At 40.3% G+C, this 25,470-nt stretch overlaps 1 protein-coding gene across 6 annotated transcripts in view; it reads right to left on the reverse strand.

Annotated features, from left to right (window-relative positions):
• Positions 1-15,624, reverse strand: part of LOC131226175 (uncharacterized) — a 39,530-nt gene extending 23,906 nt beyond the window's left edge. For 5 of the 6 annotated variants that reach the window (XR_009161666.1, XR_009161664.1, XR_009161665.1 and 2 more), the window contains exons 1-2: positions 14,928-15,624; positions 5,095-6,175 (exon numbers count right to left, since the gene is read on the reverse strand). Coding sequence is in view for 3 of the 6 variants with exons in the window: in XM_058221913.1 (XP_058077896.1) it covers positions 5,095-6,175; positions 14,928-15,061 (1,215 nt within the window). In the remaining 3 variants the exon portion in view is untranslated. The remainder of the gene's footprint in view (positions 1-5,094; positions 6,176-14,927) is intronic. The other variant, XM_058221912.1, reaches the window with a different exon arrangement.
• Between the last annotated feature and the right edge of the window lie 9,846 nt (positions 15,625-25,470).

The following is a 25,470-nucleotide window of genomic DNA, read 5'->3' on the forward strand; positions in this document are numbered from 1 at the left end:
GGCTCAAGTAGTAAGAAGGGAGAGACACAGTCTTACAACCGAAAGTAGTTGCCAGATCCAAAACTTCTTTTGATAGATGAATGCCCAATGTCTCACTCTTGTCCATATTGATCTGTAAGCCTGAAACTGCCTCAAAGCAAACTACAGTCTTGCAAAGATTGTCCAACAAGAGGGGGTCAGTGTCGCAAAAGATGTTGGTGCTGTCGACAATTACATAAGCTCCCCCAAATTTGACACTCGAAAACCCAAAATCATCTTGGATTCTTGAACTCTATGGAACATTAATGCAGGGGCATTTTCACACCGGGCTCGAGTAGGATTACCTGTGGGATGCAGGGGCACACTCGGGGTGGGTGGCCCGTGTGAGGCGGGCCCCACCCGTGTGAGGCGGTACCCATATGATTTGGGGCCCACGAGGGGGGTTCGGCCGAGGTCCTAACCCATGAGATGTGGGGCCTGAGCTATAAGATGAAGGGATTGATTCGCCATGCTCTAGCAGTTCGAGCTTGAAAGGAACGTGGATCCAACACAAGCTTGAATCCATCTTCTCCATTTAGCACCACAGCCCATCCTTAGCAACATGTTGAGGAATTCCCATTCAACATGATCATATGCTTTCTCGATGTCGAGTTTGCATGTAATCTCTGCTTTCTTTTACTTAAATTTGGAGTCTAAACATTCATGAGCGATGACGGCAGAATCCAAGATCTGGCACCCTGCCACAAACGCACCTTGGTTATACGAAATGGCATCCCCTATCACCGCACATAAATGAGTGACTAGAATCTTGGCGAGGATTTTATACGGGCCCCCAATTAAGCTAATTGGGTGAAAATCTCTCATGTTTTCAGCTCCCTCCACTTTGGGAATAAAAACTAAAAAGGACGCACCATATTCCGGCCTAAGAGTCTTTGGCAAAAAAGTCGTTGATGAAATCCAGCACATCCTTCTTCACAAAATTCCAGAAGACTTGAAAAAAGGCAATGGGGTAGCCGTCCAAACCCGGAGCTTTGTCTCTTGCTAAGTTGTCTACTGCCTCCTCAACTTCCAACTCTAAACACTAGTTTTCTAGGGACTCGGTAATGCAGGGGCATTTTCACATCGGGCTCGAGTGGGGTGGCTTGTGGGATGCAGGGGCACACTTGGGGTGGGCGGCCCGCGCAACCCATGGATTTGGGGGCTGTGTGAGACGTGTGGCTCATGTGAGGTGGAACCCATGGATTTGGGGCCCACAAGGAGGGTTCAGTCAAGAACCTAACCCATGAATTTAGGGCCTGGGCTTATGAGATAAAGGGATTAATTCGCCATGCTCTATCAGTTCGAGCTTTTAAAGCAAGTGGTTAATTGTCCTGTATTAAATTAGTATCAAAGCGGGAGGTCTCGAGTTCAGGACTCCTCACCGAAGGTGATTAATGTGAGGGCATTTTCACACCGGGCTCAAGTGGGGTGACCTGTGGGATGCAGGAGCACACTTGGGGTGGGCGGCCCACGGAACCCATGGATTTGGGGGTCGTGTGAGACGGGTAGCTCGTATGAGGCGGAACCCATGGATTTAGGACCCACGAGGGGGCGGAACACATGGATTTGGGGCCCACGAGGAGGCTTCAGCCGAGAACCTAACCCATGGATTTGGGGCCTGGGCTATGAGATAAAAGGATTAATTCGCCATGCTCTATCAGTTCAAGCTTTTAGAGCAAATAGTTTATTGCCCTGCATCACTCGGCCTACTCTTTTAATAGTGCATCAAAGTCCAAGAAATCTAACCGAGGTCTAGCCCATGCATCCTTCAACAAAAGTTTTACGTAGAAGCCAACAATCTTCACATACCTGAGACTTATCTTCTACTCTCGTACCATCCACTATGATGGCCGAAATTCTGTTATTCCTTGCCCTTGTTGAAGTTATGTTATGGAAGAAATGCCTATTTTTATCACCTTCTTTCAACCAGACTTCCCTAGAGCGTTGACGCCATTTGATTTCTTCTTCCTTTAGACACTTAAGAGTATTCCAACAAAAGCTACCTTCTTCACACATCCTCCTTCGCCAAAACAGTTCCTTCTTCCTTCAAAAGGGAGTGCAGCTCATCCAGTATAATCGAGATTTCAGCTTCCCTTTTCCCATTGACCTCCTTATGCCAAGTCTCGAGCTTGTCCTTCAAAAGTTTGAGTTTGTGGTGAAGTCTAGACCCCACATTTTTATCATTCAACTGGAAGGACTGCCACCTGTCTTTCACTAACCTAACGAATCCGTCCACCTCTAACCAGGATAGTTCGAACCTGAATGGTTTTGGGCCCCAACGGTCAATCTCCACATCAAGGACAATTGGTCTCGATCTCCACATCAAGAAGGATTGGTATGTGATCCAAGAACAATCATGGAAGACCTTTAAGCTGAACCAAGGGAAATCTTTCCACCAATCGAGGGAGACCATGAACTTGTCTAGGCGGGACGTGATTGGGTTACTCTAGCCATTAGACCAAGTATACTTCGCTCCCTACATCAGAAGATCTATTCAATCAAAACCTTGCGACCAGTTAGCGAAGGCCCTCATGCCCTTAGTGATGCAAGAACAAGAGAACTTCTCAAACGTGAATCTAGTAACGTTAAAGTCCCCTCCTATACACCACAGAAAGGGAAACCTCACAGGGATCTCATTTAGTTCATCCCAAAACCTGAACTTGACAGATGTTTTACACGACCCGTAGACAGCAGAGAAGAGCCATCTGAAACTGGACAAAATCTCTTCAAGCACCATTGAGACCCAAAATTCTCCACACCAACTGTCAATCTTCTTCCACCTGTCTGCATTCTAAGCAACCAAAATACTACTTGTTGTTCCCACTGCATCCAAGGAGATGGACTCTTTCAACTGAAGACCCCAAATATCATCCAAAATAGATCTATTAGCTGCAGAAAGCTTCGTTTCCTAAAGGGAAATAATCTGGGCCTTTGTATTCCTACATATCTCTCTGATCTGACAAAAGCGTGATTTTCATCTTGGGATTACCTAAAACTCAGCGCGGCTATGATTCTAATTATGTTGTGGTCAATAGGCTTTCTAAGATGGCCTTCCTTCCTTGCAAGAAGACATCAGAAACTCTATACATTGCAAACATTTTCTTCAAGGAAGTGGTTCACCTACATGGTGTTCCTCAAAGAATTGTGTCTAACCGTCATGGTGTGCCGTAAAGGCCGTTACGTAAAGGTAACGGTGGCAACTATTACACGTTACGGGGTCGTAACAGATGTAACAGCCGTTATGGGTAAAAATGACTCGTAATTGCCGTTAACGGCATGTTGCGTCTCATATAAAGTCCATAACAGCCCCATAATTGTTTGTTATGGGGCAGATACAGGTTTTCCATACTTTGTAATCAACATTACGGGGCAAATACAGGTTTCTCAGTATTTTTTTTCAATAAAAAAGAGACCGTAACAGCCGTTACAGGGGCCATAACAACCGTTACCACCCATATCGTAAAGGTAACGGTGGTGGCCATTACGGCCACCGTTACCGTTACAAAACACCTTGCTAACCGTGACATAAAGTTTATGTGTTACTTTTGGTAGACTTTATTGTCTAAGATGATAAATTAAAATTCCCTAGTGGTTATCATCCGTAGACAAATCAATAAACCGATCGAATTCGGTCTTCGAAATCTTCTTCAATGTTTGATTGATGACCGTATCGGTTCATGGGAATTCATGTAATCACAAGCCAAGTTTGCCTATAACAGTTATGTGAACCATACTACAGGACTTTCTCCTTTCGAAAATGTGACTAGTATCCAGCCTGGCAGCCTATCAATTTAATACCCCTTCTTATTGCAACTAGATGGAGCCAGGACGCCAAGGCTTAAGCACCGCATATCAAGGAGATACATGAGGAATTCAGGCAGAATATTAACCTTAGTAATGAATAGTACAAGGGTTATGCAGATGTTCAACGACATTTTGCACAATTTCAAGAAGGAAGTAAAATCATGGTGCAGCTAAATAAGAGGTTTCCGGCAACGTCTTACACCAAGCTCCACTCAATAAAGGCAGGTCTTTGCCACGTTTTGAAGTAGCTAGGAGATAATGCATACATGATCAAGCTTCCATCTGAGACGAAGATCAACCCTATATTCGAGATGGAAGAATTACAGTTTATCTTGGGCATTATGAAGACGAGAGCACAAAATAACGAGCTATCCAAATATTCAAGGTTATCATGCCAATTTGAGGAAGTCATTGAACATGCGTTGGATGATTAGATAGTTTCCATGCGCCAAGGAGGATATCAGAAGTTTCTTGCGTCAAGTCAAGGGGTCAACCAAGATCCGACAGCACGTGGACCTCAATAGATAAATTCAAGTGCATCAGAGCTCTATGAGTACATTGCCATTAACTTGATGGAATCAAGTTCTCCCAAGCGGGGGAGAATTTATGCAATTACATCTCATCCACATGTGTATGCTCCACACATTTGCACGAGAAGAGGTCCAGATGGGGCTCCACTAATGCACACGTGCCAAGACCCAAGAGTGAGTTGTTGAAATTTCCTCTTCTGTTTCTTAGGTGTTTCTTTTTCTCTTTTAGAAAGTCCAGTTGTAGTAGATTCGAATAGCAATTCAATGACTTATAAATAAGCTTTGATGGCCATACGTATGGTTGACTTTTATGAGATTTTCTTTAATAAGAGTTGCTGAGAATTTTTCTTGAGGTAGAAAAGGGTAGGGGGTTTGTGATCTCTAGCAAAAGGGCTAGAGGATTGTTGAGCCTTGCTCTCAGTCTTTCTTCTTTCTGTCTTCTGCATGTGGATACTTGAGCTAGACTGGTAAGTAAATTTCAATTTGCAATTAGTTTCAATTTATTTGATTCTGGTTGTGTTATCTGAGCACTCATGTTCATAGACAAGTGGTATTAAATCTTAATAGGTAGCATCGGACTGTTTCCCCTGGTGTCACAAGATGCTACATACTTGTGTGTGCTAGGGGGAGGATTGCTTGCCCTTTAATATGAGGATGGTTGCTTCATTGCTACAGAAACATTTTCAGTTTGAGAGGAAGTTTTTTACTTTCAGGGAGATTGGTGAATGGTAATACGACTCACCTCAACTTCTGTTACTAGATTGGGCTGATCATATGACTGTGGTGTCAGGAAATCATTATGAGATACTTCAAGACCTGCATCCTTCAAAAGGCTACTTATTTCATGATTCGGAACATCATGTGTCAGACTTCCACTTCTATGAAAACCAGAACTTTCTGAAATTGGATTTGCAATGCTTGCTCCTGCTGCTTCAGACATTCCATTCTGGCTGATAGTCAGGTCGGCAGCAGATGTTGAAGGAAATGCCGCTTTGACATAAGCAGGAGATGACTGCTCCTGTATCGGAACAGATATATTTCCTGTTTCCACATCTATCACAATTTTGGTTTCAGGCGTAATATCTGACACCACTGCCTCTGAAACAGCATCATCGACCACAACAGTAGCTGTAGGAACATCTATGCTGTCACTTGCTTTGCCATTTTCAGCATCCTTCCCTATTGATGATGTATGGGTTAACTCAGAAAATGTAGGAGCTACTGTATCAACAGATGTTTCTGCAAAATGCTCTGCTATATCCAGTTTTTCACTAATCACAACTTCCTTACAACCAAGTTCATCCTCTTGCTTTCTAATCCCTTCCATCTTTGACGGTTTCCAAGCCTCCCCTTCTTTACATTGTTCATCAGCAAAATTTCCATCGAGGTACAAACTCTGCTGCTGATGAGCAGCAGAGTCCTCATGTATAAATTGCGGGATGCAAGCATCTTTTGGATAAGCTTTAATAGTTTTCTTGTCATTGGATTCAACCATTTCATAAAACCTGTTAGAAGATCCCTGGCTTGAAGTCATAACAGATTCTTCATGTTTGCTCTGATCCTCTTCAGAAAGGAAAAGAATCTCTGGTTGCATATGGTCGATTGCACTCCCAATTACTGATGACAAGGATAAATCACTGTAAGGCTCTCTAGAGAGTGATCCAGATGTGCATTGTTCTTCTAAAGAAACAGTAGCAGGACCTAGCACTTTATTTTCCTGAATTATCTCCCGTACAATTTCCCGTACTGTGTAGAAAGATCCACCAACTTCCTTGTGGGTGAGATTGAGTGAGGGGAAGTTCCCATTGTTTGAAGTCTGGTACCTGAAACAAAGTTTATACCCAGTTAAAATATAAGAAATTCCCACAGAAAACCACTACTTCCAAGAGAAAACATTGGTACAGGAAATTTCAGTCCATCGATTTATCATCTTCTAGTCTTCAATCAATAAAAATGGCAGGTAGAGGCTGAATAGTATAATACACACGAGTTCTAAGAATATCAGCCCCACAACATAGCAAGAGAGATCAACCAGTCGTTCTAAAGGAAAAGAACTTTATTAAAGCAATAATCAATCATCCATGCTACTTCGCATGCAACTAGTTGTAGATGAAAAACACACATTCACACATACAATGTAGGGAAGGACTCACGCGCAACTACTAGAAGATGAAAAACAGTGCATGTGTGTATTATATATTATATATACAGGAAGCTCTCACCTCGTAATGCAACGAGTTAGAGTGTGGGGCCCACCGTGGTGTATTATAGCATCCAACTCGTTGACTTAATCAAACTATGTAATAGACTATTACACAGTGCCTATGGGAGTTTTGTGCTCTCATTGCTAGTCCCAAACCCGGTAGAGGAGGAGGTTGCGCCAGGTTGGCTGCCAACATGAAACATTTTCCATAACTTTTAGCATGAATCCCATGGTCCAACTGAATTATGACCCTTGATAGAGTGGAATGTAGGAATCAATGTTACCTAAAACACAAAACCCCCGCATTTTGAGTTTTGAGCGTTCCAGATTATGGATCATTTGCAATCCAAATTGCCAACTTTTAGAGACCCAAAATAGTGCTCTTTGTTCTTTATCGACAGTGCAAATTTATATTTAGAATGTAGAGATGTACACTTCATTTATTAGTCATAACATAACACTCAGTATGCAGGATCTATATTAATAACATTCATCATTTCATTGAAAAAATTACAATATGAGTTCATACAAAAAAAAAAAACTATATTCCATATACTGTGGATTTATTGGAGTGATGCACACGATCCTACCCCCAGCGTACCACGTATTGGAGTCGGTAGCGTACCACATACCTGTTCCCATACCATGTACCAAAGCAGCCCACCGTACCACCTACCAAAGCAACCCATGATCCAGGTAACCTTGGGCAGAATAGGATTCATGTAGACAACCCCTATTAGTTCAGATAAGGCTTAGATGATGATGATATGGGAAATGCTGGTGTGAGAACGCTTTCACCACAGTTGGGATGCAAATAGTTGAACAACGCGCCCCCCACCTGGTGCATGCATGACATCCAAGTTCAAAGTATTGATATCGTTATATGTATCAATGACCGGGAATACAGAAACACGTATCGGTATCGCAGATATTATCACCAATGTTCAAATAAATAGTTTTGTTTGAGGAAAACATTGGGAAAAAGATACAATTTTTCAGTGATATTTCAAATGTTAAAAGACACATGTTTACCCATTTAGGAATCAGAATATTGCAAAAGGCAGTTAAACATAATAAGTTTCATTTTATAGAGGCCTAAACCATGTGTTGTTGAAAAAAAATCAATATAAAATAAATAAATAAATTTTGTAATCAACAGACCAGCCAACACTGATCAATATATAAATTTTCCACATTAATTAACAGTTAAAACACATTTTCCAATATAAAATAAAGAAATTAGGATCCCCAATTTTCCCCATTTTCCACTTTAAATGTTGATTTTTTCACCACAAATCCATATCAATGCATGAGACGCCGTTGCAACCCATTCTAACATTTTTTTTTTTTGAAGCATGACAACAACCCATAATAACATTTGAAAAGAACAAGAAGACGAAGAAGAGTTTCTATGAATTTTTTGTCACCTTTGAGTTCCAGCCTGTCTCCACTTCAGGTTGAGATTTCTCCCCCAAATTCAAGCTTTCAATAAAAAAAACAAGGGTGATAGAAATCACCTAAGGAACAAAATTCCAAAAGAATCCACAAAAATGGAGTTTTTTTTTTTGGGTTTGGGGGATTTTTAAAAAAAAAATTCTATCGTGCTTCACATATTTACGGATGTTTCCCTAGTATCGGAGATATTATCGCTCAAATCGGGGATATTATTGATGGTATCACCGATACCAAGAAACTTTTATAAAGGATTCTTCTCAACATATCATTGGTATCGATATTATCGGGACCATACCGATATTATCGATAACATTGTTGTCAAATGCGATCACATATGCACATATGCGATCGCATATGTGCATACTGTGGATCGAATCGCATATGCCATGATGGCATATGTGATCCTGGCAAGTATGCCATGGCATACTTTTATATGCGGCCAATATGCAATCGCATATGCATATGCGATCGCATATTTCCTAATAATCAGAGTGGAAGCAATTTTTTTATTTTTTATTTTTTCAATTTGGAGAACTTTTGCCTATAAATAGGCACTCATATCCCCTCCATTTTCACTATTCTCTACTCCAAAGCTCTAAATCTCTTACTCTTTCTCTCTTACTCTAATCTCTCTACAATTACTTCAAGTATGTTTATTTTTTGTATTTTATAAGTTGTGCTTACTTTTTGTAAATTAAGTTGTAAGTTATAACTTGTAAGTTGTTTCAAGTTATCCATTTATCAGTAAAATTTCTTTGCTCGAAGTTTATAATAATTAGTTCTCTTTTAATGTAGCTTGATTGTTTTGTTAAAATTTATATAATATAATATAAGTAATTAAATATATAACTTAATGAAACACTCAAACTATAATGAAATAAGGAAAATAACTCAATCAAATTATGTGTACTAATTAGGCAAGTTTTTCCTTTTTTTTAAAGATTTTTTTTCATTTTTTTAATTTTTTTTCCTTTTAAAATTTTTTATTATTTTATAAAAAAATATGCCATGGCACATGCGATTATGCGATCGCATATGCGAATAGCATATGCTAATCGCATACAATCGCATATGCGATTTGACAGCATTGATTGATAATTAGTTCTCTTTTAATGTAGCTTGATTGTTTTGTTAAAATTTATATAATATAATATAAGTAATTAAATATATAACTTAATGAAACACTCAAACTATAATAAAATAAGTAAAATAACTCAATCCAATCATGTGTACTAATTAGGCAAGTTTTTTCCTTTTTTTAGATTTTTTTCATTTTTTATTTTTTTTTCTCCTTTTTAAATTTTTTATTATTTTATAAAAAATATGCCATGGCACATGCGATTGTGCGATCGCATATGCGAACAGCATATGCTGATCACATACAATCGCATATGCGATTTGACAACCTTAATCGATAATATTGCCAACATTTGGAACGCATTAATCCAACTCATCCAACAAGTGCACTCTTCCATGAAAATGGGACACCCCAAAAATCTAGTCAATCCAACTATCAGTTGGACCAAAACATGAAAAAATAATAATAATAATAATAATAAAAGCCAAAAGCCAAAAGCCTACAAATTCAAGTGGCAGGACCCACCTGGTCATTAGATTGGTTGACTTTTTGTGCATCCCGTCATCATGGCAATGATTCACTTGATGGATAGGTTAGTGGTATACATGCACCAAGGTGGGCTCCACACCAATAAAAGCAATGAAAAATGCCACACACACATACAATTTCAACTGGTGGGGTACAGCCAATGGGGGTAACCCTAATGGTTAGGTTGTGTTTTTTGGTGTTTTTTTTTTGTCAACTAATCATTATTGGGCCCACCTGATACAAGATTTGGATGAAATACATACACCTTTGCAACCACAAACTAAGTCTGGGGGTTTTCTATGATGGATATTGATGCAGACATCAGACCCTTAAAAGTTTATCAAAGACGAAGACGGCCAACGAATACATCTTTATGGCTCGATGATGGTTCATAGCACAACTGAGGATGATTTTGAAGATATGGTTAATTGCACAACTAAATGACGATTTTGAAGATCTGGTTAATTGCAAAACTAAGGATGATTTTAAAGACCTTACACGTGTCTTTGGATTAATTGAAGGCCCCCACATTAGGAGGGCACACGTGTTTGATGAGTTAGAAGACCGATCTGTTACGCGTGATTTTTTTTATTTATTTTTTTTAGAAAGTTTTGTTTTGCACATTTTTTTCCTTTTGTTATAGGGATAGTTTGGTCATTTTCTTTTAAATCCGAATTTTATAAATAGAGTGCTTTCTACCCTAAACCAGATAATATTTTTTTAATGAAAGCTTAGTGCCTCCTTCCCCTTTCTCTCTGTGGTAAGTTCTTCTCTTCCCCTGATCTCCTCTTCTTCTAACTTCTATTTCTAGCCCTCCAATCTTCTTCTTCTCTTCCTATGCCTAGTCTTTTTTCTTTTTCTTTTTTTGGTTGCTATTGACCTTGAAATTCTGAAAATTGATCCCAACCGTCTCTCAGATTTTACAGTCGTCCCTATTCCAGAAATCTTTTGGTTTCCTGGACTAGAGAAGCTACATTGATTGTTGGATTAAAACCATGCAAGATCGGGAGGTCCCATCCCTCGCCGAATCCAATTCATGCATGATTTGAATACGGTACCGCAGGATTGTGATGATGGTTTGCAACCATTGCATGTTCCCTTTATTATTATCTTTACTATGATGTGGAATGTGAATATTTCAATTGATTTGCTTAGTTTATTTCGCTGGATCATTTTTGTGCTCACACATGCATTCTAGTTTAGACCGTCCTGCATCAGGTATACTCTCTCACTTACCCGGTTGTGGAAATTCACTAGTGCGTGACTTGTGTTTGACAAAATACCCGACAAGGACAAACCCAGCCCATAGGATAGGTAAAAAAGCCTAGATTCAGGCTGATGTTGGACCTTGCATAGAAAGGTTTTTAAATTCAAGCTTGGGACTGACCTGTTTATTTTTTTTAGCATGAAATCTGGCTCAAGCCCAATCTCACAGGCTTAAAATGTAAACCGAAGCCCCAACAGTGGAAAACAACGAAATATGCCCATCATACTGAGACAATGCCCGAACAACCAATTTGGACGTGAACCGACCATTAGATTCCCATTTCCAGGACTTCCTGGCAGTAGCCAAGGAAACTACAAGTTTTTTTACCATTGTTTGAATTTCAGTAAAGTGCTCTCACCAAAGTTTCACTTTCCCTGCACTGATTTCACTGCATGCAAAACTCTCCTACAATAAACTTTCACCACAACAATACTTTACACTAAGTTGCATTTGTTGAAGTCATAAAGTCCCTTGATATACATTGATACACCACACTCTGATAGCTTAAGCTTTTGGAGTGAATGGTTGTTTGACATGGCATCAGAGCGGAAGGTCCTGTGTTCGAATCTCGAGAGCAGCAAATATGTCTCGCTAATATATTATTCTCCCACAGGGGGTCAGGAAAATCAGGTCCGGCCCAGGGACCGGGAAATTAAGTCTAGCCTATTTATGGTGTGAGTGTCCCTCCACCTTCGTCAATATGTTCTCATGCGGAGTTCCCACCTCGCACGTGCGGGGGGGTGTTGAAGTGATAAAGTCCCTTGATATACATTGATACACCACACTCTGACAGCTTAAGCTTTTGGAGTGAATGGTTGTTTGACAGCATTCACTTCACTTTGTCGCAAAATAGACTTCCATTAAAGTGACTAATCTTTTAACCAACAATGGCATGCATAATCATCAACTAACTTTGTCATCAAAGTGGCATTTTGTTCTTTTACCATAGTTCTACAAGCATTGCAATAGCAATTTTCCACTATCTAAGATTTGAATTATGAAAACCATCGGAATTCAAGTTCCTGGGCTCTTGACATCGATGTGATGCGGAATGGCCAAAAGGGTGATGATATGTGATTCATCCAACACTCCCTAATCCTTATTAAACAATTGCTGATGTTGGGGAGTATCATGCCTTTGATGTGCATGAGTTCCTTTTCGTATCGTAGAAAAAGCATATTGTTTTTGTAATCCTTAGATGTATTATATCATAAGGGGATACGAGTCTATCTCATGTGGGGATTGGGTACTACCCCCACTAGGATCTAGCTAGAGACAGACAGTACTGCCAGGGCCTCTGTGGGGGACACCGTGATGTATGTGTTTTATTAATGCAGGGGCATTTCACACCGGGCTCAAGTGGAGTGGCCTATGGGATGCAGGGGCACACTTGGGGTGGGCGGCCCGCAGAACCCATGGATTTGGGGACCGTGTAAGGCAGGTGGCTCATGTAAGGCAGAACCCATGGATTCGGGGCCCACGAGGAGGGTTCGGCCGAGGACCTAACCCATGGATTTAGGGCTTGGGCTATGAGATAAAGGGATTAATTCGCCATGTTCTATCAGTTTGAGCTTTTAGAGCAAGTGGTTAATTAGCCTGCATCATTTATCTACGTCGTCCATCCATTTTGAAATTTTACTTTGGGTGATAAAAATGAGGCAGATTGAATGCTAAAGTGGACCTCACCACAAGAAAAAAGTGAGGATTGGATGCCTACCATTGAAAACCTCTTGGGGGCCATAGAAGTTTGGGATCAAGCTGATATTTCTGTTTTCCCTTCATCCAGGTCTATGTGACCTTATGAACAGGTTGGATGGCAAATAAATATCACGGTGGGCCCTAGGAAGGTTTCAACCGTGGGGGTGATTGTCACCATTGCTTCCAGTGGTGTGGTCGATTGGAGCCTTCTATCTACCTCCTTTTTGGGCTCATGCGCTAAAACGATCTTTCAAAATGGATGAACGACTTGGATGAAACACATATTGTGGTGGGCCCCACGGAGCCCCTGACAGGGACCATCCATCTTGAGCTAGGTCCTAGTGGGAGTACTACCCAATCTACGCTCGTCTATCTCATAGATTGCATTCAGCCTTATCTTTGAAGCATCTGGAGTATTATAAATAAATTGTTTCTTTGAGGACAATAGCATTGAGTTCTCATCCCCTCTTCTTCTCTCCATGCTTCTTCCTCTCTCTTTCTCATCATTTTCAGTTAACAACAGCAAGTTGCTCAAGATGGATCACCATTTTGAACAACCAACCTATAGATTTAATTGAAAAGTTGAAGTGTGTCAAAAAGAGGTATGTGCTTTGTAATCCTTAGATGTATTATATCATAAGGGGATATGAGTATTTTTATTTTTTTTTGAAGAGTCACGAGATTTGTATTAGAAAAGAAAACACGCAGGAAAGAAGCGGATCCGCTGAGAAAGCAGATCGATTACGCTCCTAGGAAAATAAGATTACAGCCCTTAAGCTTATAAACGTTAACGGCCCATTCGACAATAAGCTGCTTAATTCTGCGCACACGAGACTCCGCCGAATTAGATTCATTTCTGAAGCATCTTCCATTACTCTCTTCCCACACAGTCCACCAAACTGCCAGAAGGGCCAGTCTCCAAATTGGGGTTCACTAATGACCAAGCCCGGTACCGTGCTAAGCCTTTAGAAGTGACCCAGTGGAATTAGGACAACACCAAGAAGTGCCGAAAGAGGTTAGGATATGAGGCCAAATCTGATTGATATAAGAGTAGTGAACGAACAAATGGTTGGTTGTCTCTTCTTCAACCATAGATTGTATTCGACCTTATCTTTGAAACACCTGGAGTAATATAAATAAACAGTTTCTTTGAGGATGATAGCATTAAGTTGTCATCTCCTCTTCTTCTCTCCACGCTTCCTCCTCCTTGTTTCTTATCATTTTCAGTTAACAAAAAGCAAGATGCTCGAGATGGGTCACCATTTTGAACAACCAACCTATAGATTTAATTGAAAAGTTGAAGTATGTCAAAGAGAGGGGGTAAAAAAAGGTACATGGCATGCAATTGTTTCACTAAAGCATAAAAAAGTGGTCACATAAGGGGTGCATAAAAGTCACACATCTTGAAAGCATAAAAGAATACAAAAACTAGCATAATAGCAAGATTTTATGGTATGTGGTATAAGTATCGTTACCAGCTATGATCTAGCACATATTACTGAGACAAATGCCGCTAATAGTAGCACTTCATATAGTTCTCAGAAACCATTTTTAAGATACAAAGTCCCCAGCAACATAGAGGGGAAACAATGACCTTGAGTAGAAACTAGATTTTAGCACATGTTCGACAAAAATCTTCAAATAATTATAATGATAAGGATAATCTCCACTATATATAACATGAGCAGCTTTTGGACATTTTGCCCCCTGCAAATAGTCGTGGGAGGGCAAAATCATCGGTTTTTTCATCGTCTAGCCCTTCAACCTTTAGGCATTTTTGTTTTTTCAACTCCTAGGAGTAACTCTAGAAAGAAAAAAAAAAAAACTCCTAGGAGCGACCCGCACCCACTTCTTCTCTTCCTTTGCTTGTAGGCAGCCGAAAGACCTAGCATTACAAAGCCCGCGCAACAAAAGCTCTCTGGGGCCCACTGTGATGAATCTACAACATCCACACAGTACATCTGTTGTGCCAGATCATTTTAAGACGTTGACCCAAAAACAAAGCAGATCTAAAGCACGGAATGGGTCTCAGAAAACTGGAAAAAGTGGACTTGGGTCACCCCACCATCGAAACCTTTCTCTCTCTCCCTCTCCTGCATGTAACCGCGCCTTTCCCTCAATCTCTTTCTCCATTTTTCTGTCCCCCCCTACTCTTTCCACATGCGTTGCACATGCCATACCCCTAGTTGTAGTAGTAGTAGTAGTAGTAGTAATAATGACACAATAACGACAAAATTAACAATAAGGCATATTCGATGCAACAGTACCACTATCATTACTAATGTCATCAAAACCTGCAGACATCGCAACACATGATAGCATGCGACTTAGGGAAAGTAGAATTACTTCTTTATGAAGGTCTCGACCATTGTCTTCCTCTCCTCTTTACTTCGGCGAGTGCGAGTCTTCTTCCCCTGAGAATCATTGCATTTAGCAAGGGCAAATGTCTGCCCAACCCAGCTGGCTTTTACCGCCTGCATGTCGTTCAACTTCACCGAATTTCAGAATCAAAACCTACATGCGGCATGGAAATCAATTTAGGGAGGCGTTCATAGATAAGGAAGTTGCTACAGGCAGGGCTAGGACCCGAGCTGACTCGGCCAATCTTTAAAAATTCCGGTTCTTGTTTGTTAGTGCATACCAAAATCAAGATGTCGGAGAAATGATCTGGAGAGAGAACTTCCGCCGAGATGAAGATTCTGAGATCGGACGATAATGTTGGTGAGATGGAGTAGGTGAAGGATATGGATTCGAGACTTTCTAGGGGTAGGATGAAGTGGACTGAGATGGACGGACGGGATAAGGGAAAACCAGTGAGGTTTTGTTGGATTTATGCCATTTATGAGAGAGGGAAGAGGTGGGATTTTATATGAATTTCTGGGTGTTTGGAGGGAGAATGGTGGCTTGCATTTCTTCCATTTGAGAGAGGGAGAGAGGAGGGGTGGTGTTTTGTGTGCAGTTTTGGGGTTTTGGATAGAGAGAATGTTGGATTCCTGCCATTACAAAAAGACGAGGAAATAGGTGGGGTTTAGGGGTTTGGAGTTCAGAGAGGCAATTGGAGAGAGAGTAAAACGGAGTTCTTTGATACTCTGGCTGACCATGAAGCTTGGTACGCAGCCACTCAAAATTTTTGAAAACGAAACGTTAAATCAATTTAAATCGTACAATGTGGTACTTGCTTTCTCCAACTCATAATCCCACAACCTACAATTAGGACTGCTGAATAATCCTAACATCTGATTTCTTAAAACTTGTTTACTGAAGCAAGACCGTTGGATATTTTTCATTTAACTGTCCAATAAATTTCTGACAATCTGTTGTACAGCTAATTAAATAAGTTGAACATTCAAGCTAGGCTTCACTATTTGGATGATTTACTTTTATAATTCCTGTTTATGCCTATTTGTTGTTATCGTTACCATTTTACCATTGTCCAACCAAAGGCAGAAACTACAATTAAATACACATGTATTCATGAGATGGGTAAAATAATTTGTGATCATTGCAATTTTTCGATGTAAAATTTTCAATTAGATAATGGCTGTGCTAAGCTTCAGCGGTTCCTTTAAATAGATAATGGACTCTTCGATAAGATGTTCCCTTCGTTCTTGTATCCTTTAGGCACCATATGCTACTACGAGCAATGATTCTTTTATCATCTAGGAACGGCTTCCTGCTCGTTGTTCCAGTTTTTTGTGACTTTTGGATTATTAGCCTGTATAATCTTGTATGGTTGTTAGAGATATTCTTTTCTAATCTTATCATACCCAAATCTTGTATTATTATTAGATCTCTCCGATTGTGTGTACATCTCTCGGCGCTCGGCCTTCAGGCAGGATACGTGTCTTTAGCAGATAAGTATTTGTTGTTTTTTCCTATTCCGTACAAGTGTGCTGATACGTGGCTTTCCAAATATAGATACACGATAAATAGCTTTACCGTGTTACCCTATACCAGTGAAATGTCGCAGGTACATGGTGTCACTTGCTTATTTTCTAACATCTCTTCCTCTTTCAAGTGCCTTCTTAACCCTGATTAGAAGTTACTAGTCGAGCACTCTCTGTCCTCTCCAGCTTTATTCCCTCCTTTTGAATATGATATAATCAATTCACTTAAAATCTCTCATCTCTCCACGTGTAGCAGTTGGCTTTGAAAGGACCAATCCATGTTGGGAGTTGAAAAATGCAAGAAAGTGATCAAGATGTCTACTTGGAAGCTATGTTGGACATCTCTTCTATGTGCTCCTAGAATTTCAATGGCCATTAGTCTTTTATGAAAGTCAGCTTATGCATAAGCATACATTTCCACCTTACTAAATTAATGCACCGGTTCCCTCTTAAGTTCATAAACACATTGTTATTGTCGTTGAGCCATGAATTAATCCAAAGATGAAGTTTGCTATGATTATGAGATTGATTCAATTGAATCAATCTCATTTCTCATGATTAGCCCTCTTAATGATCGAAGCAACTCCATAGATTTTTTTTTTCAAACTCCACCCATAATGCCATATATGAATTCATAGACCGGGAACGATCTTGACGGTCTCCTTCCATCTATAAGGCAATGTTTGAACTCGAAAAGTAATCAGGGCTGTATCACAACATTGTCGAGAGTTGGCATAGATTCCAGCCTAAAATTGAATGTAAAGAATTAAAACATCAATATTAACATATCATGCTATCCTTAATCCAATTAATGTGGCTATCAGTTAAACCATCTAGATCCATGACGAGCCTACTTCATCTCTAGTTAAAAAAACAAGGGGCATACAATCCCTTCTTTGGGCCAAAACCACAATTGAAAATGATTCTCTTTAATAGTTTCACGAAATTCAAGAGAACCAGTGCATTTGGGATGAATGAGCCTCTCATGTGTCTCTCTGACACTAATCATTCACATCACATGCGTCCTATTGTGTGCAGCCATCACATGTTAGGCACATAAGCGACCTTATAAACATTCAAACACAATAAAAAGTACCAGCAATCACAAAGAACACATCGATTTACATGAAAAAACCTTGTGGGAAAAACTATGATACCAAGTGACAAAACAATTCACCATGATCAAAGAATTACAAGAGATGGGCGACTTACAAATTCTCGTAACCCTCATTTTCTAAGATGACATTCCCTTTCAAAATCCTATAAAATTCTGTAAGACTCTCCCATCTTCATTCCTTAACCCTAATCCTACATTACACTCATTTATATAAGGCTACATACATAATTAGAAAGAAAACCGTGCAATTACGCGGAAGGAATGCGCACTGTCGATCGAACCTTCGATCGATCGACATTAACTGAGGATATTTTGATCAATCAATCCCACAATGTTCGATCAATCGAACATGCTCTAAATTGTTCAAAGAGTTAACTGGGAATTTTAGAAATTTCTCGATTAATCGAGGCTAGTATCGATCGATCAAACTCCCCTGTTTCAGCACAAATTGAAGGTGTCAATCTCAACAATCTCCACTATAGCTTCAATCCTCACACTCCACTATTTGAAGTTGCTCCACTATGGCTTCAATCTTCATGCTCCACTATTTGAAGTTGCTTCCTCCATCTCTAACATTCATCATAGCTTCATTGTTGCTTCATGTGCACACTGTACCTTTATTTTGTCTTCTCTAATCCTACAAAATTCAAGCAAAACTTGAACTTCTTTATAAGAATCACTTTTGTAAGCGTGTTGGGCGAATTTTCACTAGTGTGAATCTTCTCAAGAGCAACATTGCATTCCTCTAACATCTGTCAGATAAAGTGATGATGCACATTAATGTACTTGGTTCACGAGTGACAAACAGAGTTTTCCGCCAAGTTGATAACGCTCTCGTTGTCATAGTGCATTGTCACGGCTTCCTGTTGAAGCCCCAACTCATTCATCATTCCCCTCAATCAAATTGCCTCCTTGAATACTTTTGTCACCGCCATTTACTAAGCTTTGGTTGTGGAAAGAGCAAGCACAAACTGAAACTTCAACATCCAATTGATCATTGCACTTGCTAATACAAAACGAGTACTCGAAAAACAACCTTTTGTTATAGATATTTTTAGCATAATCAACGTCCACATAACCTATTAGCTTCTCATCAGACTTACTGAATGTCAAGACGTCGTCAGTCATACCTCGTATGTAACGAAGTAACCATTTTACTGTTTCCTAATGTCGCTTGTCGGGGTTTGACATGTATCTTCTCACAACATTCACCACATGTGAAATATTGGTCTAATACAGACCATGGTGTACATATGTTAATGCTATTTTTCTTCATATGTAGTATGTTATTGTTATGATGAATGCGAAAGTGAGTCACATAGGGAGTGCTAACTAGTTTTGCCTTATCATATCTATACATGAACAAGACTTTTTCAAGGTATTCTGCTCGAGATAGCATGCTCCCTTCCCTGTCCTTGTATATATCAATATCGAGAATCTTCTTTGTAGCCCTCAGATCTTTCATCTCGAATGCCCTTGATGATTGAACCTTAAATATGTTGATTTCAGATATGTTATGGCTGACAATAAGTATATCATCAATATACAATACAAGTATAATGAATTCACCATCATTCAATGATATAAAATAGACACAATGATCAAATTCATTTCTGGTAAATTGTTCACCCATCATGAAAAAAATAAACTTCTTATACTACTGAATAGGCGATTGTTTTAGGCCGTATAACGACATTTTCAGCCTGCAAACCTAATTCTTCGACCCTTGTACCTTGAACTCTTCTGTTTGCTTCATATAAATATGTTTTTTTCTAATTCCTCATGTAAAAAAGCAATCTTCACATCCAATTGTTCTAGTTCAATATTGTATTAGGCAACCAGTGTCAACACAAATCTGATAAATACCCGCTTGACCATATGCATAGAAATCTCGCTGAAGTCGACACCATCCTTCTGCACATAGTCATTAGCTACCAATATGACCTTATATTTATCATGTTTTTTCCTAAAAGATCGACTTGCACCTAATCGCTTTTCGACCAACTAGAAGCTCCACCAACTCCTAAGTCGCGTTCTTGTACAAGGAGTCGATCTCATCATGCATAGCTCTCGTCCACTTCTTAACATCAATATCCTCAAATACTTTATGGAAGGTAGGTAAACCCCCCTTATATGTAATGAGCGCAAACATGACGTTTGAATCGTCCCTATATCGCAACAGTATTATGCGATTTCTTGGTGGATTTCTTCTGATAGGTGCGAGTCCACTTACTCATGTACCTCTTCGTATGACCGAGCTTCTCCAAATGTTTCACCTCTGTCATTTTCAGCATTAATAATTGATTTTTTCAGTTTCATTGTATTCATCTTACGATACAAAGAAATTTCATCAAACTTGACATTACGACTAATTACGATCTTTCGTGTGACTTGGCCATACAGCCCGTATCGTTTTACACCATCACCATATCCAGCAAAGGTACATTTTTTAGTCATTCGGTGTAGCTTTTCTCTCTTAATTGATGGTACATGAGAGTAAGTGTCATAATCAAATACACGCAACCATTAGTAGTCAACTTCATGACCACTCTACCTTCTTTTGGAATTTTACAATCAGTTGGTGTAGATGAAGACCGATTCACAAAGCAGCAAGCAGTATCAACGGCTTCAGCCTATAGCTCCTTGCCTAATCTAGAAATGCTCAACATACTTCAGGTCCTCTCCAAGAGAGTCTGATTCATACATTGTCACACAATTCTGAATTATTGTATGCCTAATTGTGTAATGTTGTACGTGTTGCGCAGAATGCCAACAACGCAGTAAACCGAGATCCAATCTCCGGTCTCACCCGCAAACAATAAACAATAAGAAATATAAACTAGAAGAAGAATCAAAGCATTCCAAACAAGCCACAAGACAAGATATACATGGAAAAATCCCAAACAAGGGTAAAAAAAACCCATGGATGCAAACTTCCACTATGAATAAAAATGAAGATTACAAGGTAATATACTAACCTCTCCCTTGAAAGTATAGAGAAAACCCTTTGCCCAGACCTTCGAATAACTCTCATAATACCTAAAAAGGCCCTAAGGACCCTTATTTATAGTTTAGGCAACTTCCCTTTCACACCTCTGTGAAAAACGACTCCAAAATCCACGGTACGTATCAAATCCGGAAACGACTGGTCAACATGGGCCTCGACCGGTCGAGTACCGCGGAACCCAAAAAACCGATGCTCGCTGGACTTTGAGTCAAGCCAGTCCTCGACTAGTCGAGTAGGCTACTCAACCAGTCAAGCAAGGCACTCGACCGATCGAGCAGCCCTATCCAGATGTGGCTCCACATCTCAACAATCTCCCACTTTGAGACACATCGCCATAAACCTTCGTCTTCTACATCTGGAGTGCACCACCTTCCCGTCTTCAAGCCTAAAGACCAATTAAAGCTGAACAGATCTTCAGCTTCTCCCGTGTGACCACATTGGTCAGCATATCCGCAATACTTTCACTTATATGAATCTTCTCTAGAGCAATCGATCCATCTTCCAGTAATGAACGTATGAAGTGATATCTGATGGCAATATGTTTGGTCCTTGAATGAAAGGTTGAATTCTTAGTCAAGTGTATTGCACTATGACTGTTACTGTACAGCTTGCAATCTTCTTGCTTCTTACCCAACTCTTCCATGAAACCTTGCATCCACACCATCTCCTTGCACGCTTCTGTAGCCGCAACATATTCTACTTTCGTTGTACTGATAGATACTATCTTTTGTAACTGAGAGACTCAACTGATTGTAGCACTATCCAGAGTAAAGACATAACCCGTAGTGCTTCTTCTGCTGTCAATATCTCCCGTCAAATTTGAATCCACGTAGCCTTGTAGCATAATTTATGATCCTCCATAACATAGCCTTACATCCTTAGTACCTACCAAGTATCTAAGAACCCACTTCATAGCTTCCCAATGTTCCTTCCCAGGGTTGTTCATAAACTTACTAACAACTCTCACTACTTAAGTAATGTCTGGCCTCGTACTCACCATAGCATAAATGAGACTTCTAATAGCTGACGCGTATGAGACTTTGCCATGTAGTCTCGTTACTCCTGCGTCTTTGCTCCTTACTCCTTAGATAGCTTGAAATGGTTGCTAATGGAGTGCTAACTGACTTAGCACCTCCCATATTGAATCGATCAAATACCTTGGCTATGTACTCTGCCTGTAACAAAATTAATTTCTTGTTTTTTCCTGTTACGCTTTATTCTCATGCCTAAGATTTGTTTTGCAACTCCTAAATCCTTTATGACAAATTATCTAGACAGTTGTCTTTTGAGATCTGAAATGTCCTTCATGCTTGAACCGGCCACAAGCATATCATCGATGTACAGAAGAAAGATGATGTACGACGTATCAAACTTCTTCAAATAGCAACAGTGGTCTGCATGACATCTCCTAAAACCGTTTCCCGACATGAAACTGTCGAACTTCTTTTACCATTGCTTCGGGGCCTGCTTCAGGCCATATAGACTCTTCTTCAGTCTACACACCTTGTTTTCCTTTCCTGATGGCACATATCCTTCCGGCTGATGTATATATATTTATTCTTTAAGGTTCTCATGAAGAAAAGTTATCTTAACATCTAGCTGCTCTAGATGTAAGTCCTCTGCAGCCACTATACTCAAGACTATGCGAATCGTAGACATTTTCACTATTGGTGAAAATATTTCAGTGAAATCAATACCTGCCTTTTGTTGAAATCCTTTCACAACCAATCTAGCCCTGTACCGTTTCGAACCATCATGCTCCTCCTTCAGTCTGTAAACCCACTTATTATGAAGAACTTTCTTACCCTTAGGTAGAGTGGCTAGCTCCCGTGTACGATTAGACTCAAGAGAGTCCATCTCATCATCCATGACTTGCTCCCACTTAACCCGTGTATGTAACGTCTCGGAAAAATTCATACAAAGACCCGAATACCACATCAGGCAGAAACCGCTAAGGATCAAATTATGAAGGAATTAGACGAAAATTAATTAAGTGTTAAACTGAATTACTCGGTGAACTAGCTCGAATCACTTTCTATATGAACTGTAAGACCCAAAACCAGCAGAATCGCTAACTCTACATTTCCTAAAAACCTAGAATCAATCTCAAAACACAGTTGCTCTCGGGAGCATCTTGAAACTCCGTATCGGACCTGGACCATGTGTCGAAAGCCTGATTAACATGAAACTATACGGTTATGATCGCCTTACTGGGCTTGACAATCATCTCGGAAATCAAGTCCAAATAGTATCCAGAAACGCACAACTTGAGCCCAGAGCGAAGTGTGTGAGAAACACGAATATCTTCAGGAAATAGAATCAAACTTAAGTGAATTGAGTCATTCGCTTGCAGGCCAAGTTTAAGGTTTCAGACCTTCAGATTCTGACCCAACTACACCCTTGGATCAGGAAAAATTCCCTACACATGTCTATGTACTTGTAGCCCTGATTGAGTGACAATGGCCGTTAAACTGAAACTAGTCCTTCGCGGTCGATCTACAGGCCCGATCGGACCGAAATCTTAACCTGTCATAGATCCATTGCCAGGGAACTTTCTCCAGACCGTATGCAGGAAATGGACCTCCTGATGAGCTCCGTTGGCCCGAAACTGACAATTTTTGGCTATAACTTAAGTATATCATGGCCCTGGGGCCATTGACATCAGTTCTTGGCCTATATAAGGGCCTTAACCCACCCCTCTCTCATTCCATATGAAATTACTAACCCTAGGAGAGAGAATAGAGAAAAGAGAAGGAAAGATTAAGGAGAAGAGAGAGAGAGAGAGAGAGAGATAATTACTAGGATTCGTTCTGTAACACCCTGAAAATCGGGGGTCGTACATACGCTGGACTCCCGAGTTCCCGGGGTCACTTATAATTGGTTTTCATTAATATGCGATTAATCTAGGTTAAAAGGCGCAGCATGGAATTACTTGAAACATGAAGCACGATCACAACTAGTTTGCTGAAATGAAAATAGATCATTTATACTTATATATAAATGCCTAAAAGAATACAAACAGGCGCACAAGGTGACGCCCAACAAATTCACAAAAGAATAATATGTCAAAAAAAAGAATAAAGCTGAGCCCTCTGCACGGCGATCCAACGTGCCATCTACAGGTCCGATGAGGACCCGTTCATTAGCTGGAAGAAGAGAACCGGTCCTCCTCCTCAAGGCTCGCATCGCCAGGCTCCATGAAGTTTGTATCACCTGCATCTATGAACGGGTCTTGTTGGTGTTTTAAAATACCGTCCCAGAGTGGGAGTGAGTGATCAACTCAGTGGGTGCTATTAGTCTTAAGTCGCAACAAGCATCAATTATAATAAGAATTTAATGAAAAGCAATCAATCATAAACATCTATCTAGTCTTGTTAATGTGCATGGATGCAGGATGATATGATGTATGCCCTCGCCATAACACTCCCTCGTGCGACACCATCTAACGATCGCCAATGCCAACACTCCCTTAGTGCGACCTCGATTGCCGAGTCGCCAACCTAACTAATGCCATGCAATGATGATGTTAACCGGGTTCTTAGTTAAGTCCATTCATCCAGCAGATTTGGGAATCTGATACACCCCACGTATCAAATGCCCTGAACTAGTTGCGAGGCCAAGACCCCCCAATGTGTGAGGCCGAGACCCCGCGATCCTTGACCCCGTCGGGTTTTTCCCATCCCCGACTTCAAGCACATGGGGGTGCTGAATGTGGGGTCGCTCGCGGTCACTACGGGGAGGCGCGTCACCCCAGCGTAGGCCGACAGCTCGGACATAGTGTCCCATTCCACCATGCCCGGCTCACGAGACTGTGGATCAATATTCCATCCGGTATCGATAGGCTACAATGGTGGTAGGGTGTTCCAGTTTCCATACATATGTGAGCAAACAAGGTTAACAAACTAGGTGGGTCAGCCAGTGGACTAAACCGCACGAGCTCAGGCAAGTATGTGGCGGAACGACATCGGGTACAAGCGACCCATGTAGCCTGACTACTGCCGCCCACACATACTCGTCCAAACCCATGGGTTTAGACTCAAGGTGGTCCTACCAACGGAACCACCTTCGCTCTCCTCATGTTCCTGACCAACCCAAGGGTAGGAATAGTGACTTATAGCATGCCAACTACCAATGCCGCATCAAGCATATTCAACACCGTGATCTCATGTTACTCAACATACAATTCAAATTTTTCTACAAGCAAATCATTAATATTATAAATAAAGTGTATGTGTGTGGTGTGGGTTATTGAGGAAGTTAACACTTCCTCCATGTTGAGAAATCATATACACAAGAGTAATGAAATCATACGAAATATGAAGCAACAACGTATAAAAAAATCAACACGGCATGAGCATATGATCATCCATACATCGAATCATGTGAGAAACATAAACGACATCATGAGAGAGAGAGTCAAACATATAAATCCATACCATTTCAACCAACATACAATTCCTAGGATTTTCTAGGCTTTCAAAAATAACATCCAAGCAATCAAAATCATTAATCTTGTATTAAAATTGGTGCTAGGTCACCTAAGAGTAATAGTCCGTACCTTAAGAGGAGATTTCCATTCTTTGAGATCTTAGGATTTAGGGATTTGGGTAAAACCACCATTTCCTAAATCAAAATCAAGAAAACAACATTAATGCCTATAAATCTACACTAAGTTGCTCTATTGAAGGGAAATATACCATTCTTACCTCCTCTTCTTGGCATGGGTGGGTTTGGTGGAGGTTTCCTTCGAGAATGGGTAGAGAGTTTGCAAGTTTGAGCTTCCTTGGGCCCCACCTCCTACCACATACTCTTTTCCTTTCTTCTTCCTCTCTCTTTCTCCTGCTTTCTCCTCTTCCTCTTCTCCCTTTCTCTCTTTTC

The sequence above is a fragment of the Magnolia sinica genome, chromosome 14, assembly GCF_029962835.1.
Source record: "Magnolia sinica isolate HGM2019 chromosome 14, MsV1, whole genome shotgun sequence".
Lineage (NCBI taxonomy): Eukaryota > Viridiplantae > Streptophyta > Magnoliopsida > Magnoliales > Magnoliaceae > Magnolia > Magnolia sinica.